Raw genomic sequence first — 3,644 nt, 5'->3', positions numbered from 1 at the left:
CAGCACTAAGCCGAAAGATTTCAAGAATTTGTGCACACGGTTTATGCATTTATGTTTTTAGCCCTGTTTATTTTCACAGTAAAATATCAATTATTTTTTATTGTTTATACTAATAAAAAAATATTATTTAAATAAAAAAATATTTAAAAAACAATCAATATTACTTTAAAAATAATATAATACAATCAGTTATGATGGAATACCATCCTTTAAAAATAATATAATAATAATTGGACAAGGGGAAGGCACCTTTTATTAAGAAGTCAACATGATGTTGATACATTATCCATCCCTCCTTGAATTTCTTGTATAAAAAGAGTTTCGATAAATCTACGCGCTAAGGATTGGAAATGATGAACGAGGACTAATTCTAAGAAATAAGAATAATTAACTTGGTAGTTAAGACTAGTTCTAACCGAACCGAAGAGTAGTAATTCAGAGTTGAAACAATGGATGGGGTTGACTAATACAACAGTCCCAAGAACCGAACAAGAGTGGACCCAGCTGTTCTGGTTGTTACATATTTATCAATTATTTTTTATTTTAAAATATATTAAATTAATATTTTAAAAGTATTCTTAAATAATTTTGATATCATCATATAAAAATAAAAAATTGTTTTAATATAATTAAAATGGTAAAAAATGAAAAGACAAAAACATTTTGTTTTTTCATTTCAAAATTTAAAAGTATTTTTGAAAGAACTAAAATTATTTTTATTTTTTTATCTACTTTAAATTATTTTTTTAAATATTTTTAAATATTTATAATAAACCATAAGAGGATGGGTTTCGGGTAGCAAACAAGAAGGTCCGTGCAGGTCCGGGGACGCAATCGTAATTGTGGCAGACGACAAGGACAGCTGGAAGTTTCCTCCAAAGAAACCAAACCCAATCAATGCTATTCGTATTACTACTTTTTTTGTTTTTTTACATCCTGTAAATACAAACGCATAAATGTATATCCATTTAATAAAAAATGAAATCCTAAAATAATATATATTATCTCCTAAAGTTCGCTTCGCACCGTTTACTGCTGCATTTTATCGTATTCATTTACCAAAAATTAAAAAAATTAATAGCTAATATTATAGCTTGTTTGGCATTTCTATTCTACGGTGGAAAACACAAAGCAAAGCTGAAAAAAGAGAAGAAAAGCAAGCGCCTCTTGCTCTTCTCTACTGCTCTGTCTCTCTTTTCTGCTCCTCTCATCTTTTCCTTTTTTTCTTTGCGGGATAGGGTGGGTGCAAGTAAAAGAGGTGGAGGGGGGGTTAGAGTGCTCGGTGGCGCACGCTAGCACCAGGGGGCCTAATTGTACGCCCTGGTTCATCTCATGGATTCCTCTATTCGCTTCGGTCTCACGGCAATTCTACATTGAAAAGGGAAAGAGAGAGAGATCGAATCGAAACTTTACTTTCCTTTAATTCAATCTACCATTTGCTGTAGAGTCTTCAACAATTCTGGCGGACCTCAAAGGAACCCTAGCGTTCCTTCGATTGTCCTTTATCTCAATAGTGGCAGATCGGTTCGATTTTAAATCAAAGTACAAGAAGAAGAGAAGAGGGATTTATGGTGCAAAGATGCTTTGGATTCTACGATTCTCAGGCTTCTTCTCTGCCGCAGTTGTGATGATTATACTCTCTCCTTCTATCCAATCCTTCCCCCCAGCTGAGGCCATTCGCTCCTCCAATCTCGACGGCTACCTCCGTTTCCCCATCCTCCCCTCCCCTCCCGATTACCTCCCTCAACTATCCTTCCGAAGGTCGACCATATTCCGCAATGCTGATGAATGCCGCTTCTCTGCCCGCCAAATCAGGGGCAAAACCAGTGTCTGTGATCCTTCATTGGTTCACATAGCGATTACTCTCGATGTGGAGTATCTTCGTGGTTCAATCGCGGCTGTTCACTCAATTTTGCTTAACTCTTTGTGTCCAGAGAATGTTTTCTTCCATTTCTTAGTCTCTGAGACCAATCTGGAATCCCTAGTTCGATCCACTTTCCCTCAATTGAAGTTCAAAGTGTATTATTTCGATCCGGAGATTGTACGCAGCCTCATCTCGACTTCAGTTAGGCAAGCGCTTGAGCAGCCACTCAATTACGCCAGGAATTATTTGGCTGATTTGCTAGAGACCTGTGTTAAAAGAGTGATCTATTTGGACTCTGATCTTGTTGTCGTTGATGATATCGCAAAGTTGTGGGCTACTAATTTGGGTTCTAGAACAATCGGAGCTCCAGAATATTGTCATGCCAACTTCACAAAGTATTTCACTTCGGGTTTCTGGTCTGATAAGCGTTTTTCAGGGACATTTCGGGGGCGGAAACCCTGTTACTTTAACACTGGAGTGATGGTGATAGATCTGGTGAAATGGAGACATGCCCAATATACGAAGTGGATTGAGAGGTGGATGGAGGTCCAGAAGAGTGACCGGATCTACGATTTGGGTTCCTTGCCGCCGTATCTTTTGGTATTTGCGGGAAATGTGGCGCCGATTGAGCACCGGTGGAACCAGCATGGGTTAGGTGGTGATAATGTGAGAGGTAGTTGCCGGGACTTGCATCCGGGTCCGTATAGTCTATTGCATTGGTCAGGTAGCGGAAAGCCGTGGCTCAGGCTCGACTCAAAGCAACCGTGCCCTCTTGATTTCCTGTGGTCACCATACGATTTGTACGGACACTCGCGTTTATAAATTCTACTCGCCGGTAAATTTATTACCCGTCAGGATCTTTTTTTTGTTAATTTCTTTCTTCTTTTTTGTTCTTTAATTTCGTTCTTCCTATGACCTCATTTTTTTTCTTTGATTTTAATATCAAATCATTTCTGAGGCGATTTGTATTCTATTCTATTATTCCTGCCTTTGAAAAATAAAAATATATATATAAAAAATAAGGGAGACATTCAATTTGTTATGGTGGTGCTCGTTGGTATTTGGGATTTTAGTTAAAAGCTGCAGCAATTAGTGTAAAAACAGAACATCTCTGCAGAAGGAAGGAAGAAAGCTTGTCCTTCAATGGAGGGGTACAGTTGTTGATATTGAATGGAATAGACAAATTAGTGGGCATTGAAGTGGAGATATTTTTGAGATGGCCAAATTGTGCGTTTTAATGTCATTAAATTACTGGATCAGTTGCAAATTGCAATTGTAAATTATTAGCGTTTTGGTCGGTGTCGGTCTGGTCTTGTGCATTTTGTTTTGTTTTAGGCTCTTGGGAATTTCTTCTCTGTAATCAGTACCCGTGAGGTTAGTGGGGAGAGTCAGAAGGTGATAACATTGATTTTCTCGACAAAGTGATAGGGCATTTGGGAAAATGTGGCACACTGTGATTAGGAGGGAGGACATTACAGAGGGCAGCTTTGGTTTTCTTTTTGGACAAATGGGAGGCCATGTGAGTAATGTAGAACAGTGCTTAGGAAAGGGACTTGGAAAAGAGTTGTGCTAGGTTTCTTTTTCCTCGCGCATCCTTTAGCTTTTTTGTACTTCATTTCTTAGAATTTGTAAGCAACTCTTGTCAAAATGAAATGGTACTAATGAATTTAGCAAATGAAGAAGAAAAAATGTTTCGAACGATAAGCTGACATACTTGTAGGTGGAGTGCGATGAACAAAAAAGAGTAGAAGGGCTATGGACTTGGGGGCATGTGAGCTAA

The 3,644-nt window shown here is 38.0% G+C and overlaps 1 protein-coding gene across 1 annotated transcript; it reads left to right on the top strand.

Annotated features, from left to right (window-relative positions):
- The first annotated feature begins 1,103 nt into the window (after nucleotides 1-1,103).
- Nucleotides 1,104-2,906, top strand: LOC133682817 (probable galacturonosyltransferase-like 7). The gene has a single exon (XM_062106347.1). The coding sequence runs from the start codon at nucleotides 1,580-1,582 to the stop codon at nucleotides 2,684-2,686; it is 1,107 nt and encodes a 368-aa protein (XP_061962331.1). The 5' UTR covers nucleotides 1,104-1,579; the 3' UTR covers nucleotides 2,687-2,906.
- The last annotated feature ends 738 nt before the right edge of the window (nucleotides 2,907-3,644 follow it).

Source organism: Populus nigra, chromosome 2, assembly GCF_951802175.1.
Source record: "Populus nigra chromosome 2, ddPopNigr1.1, whole genome shotgun sequence".
NCBI classification, from domain to species: domain Eukaryota; kingdom Viridiplantae; phylum Streptophyta; class Magnoliopsida; order Malpighiales; family Salicaceae; genus Populus; species Populus nigra.
This window is presented reverse-complemented; position numbering and strand designations above follow the sequence as displayed.

Bases quoted from the DNA above. Each gene is read 5' to 3' on its own strand.
- LOC133682817 (XM_062106347.1), top strand. From the start codon at position 1,580: ATGCTTTGGATTCTACGATTCTCAGGCTTCTTCTCTGCCGCAGTTGTG.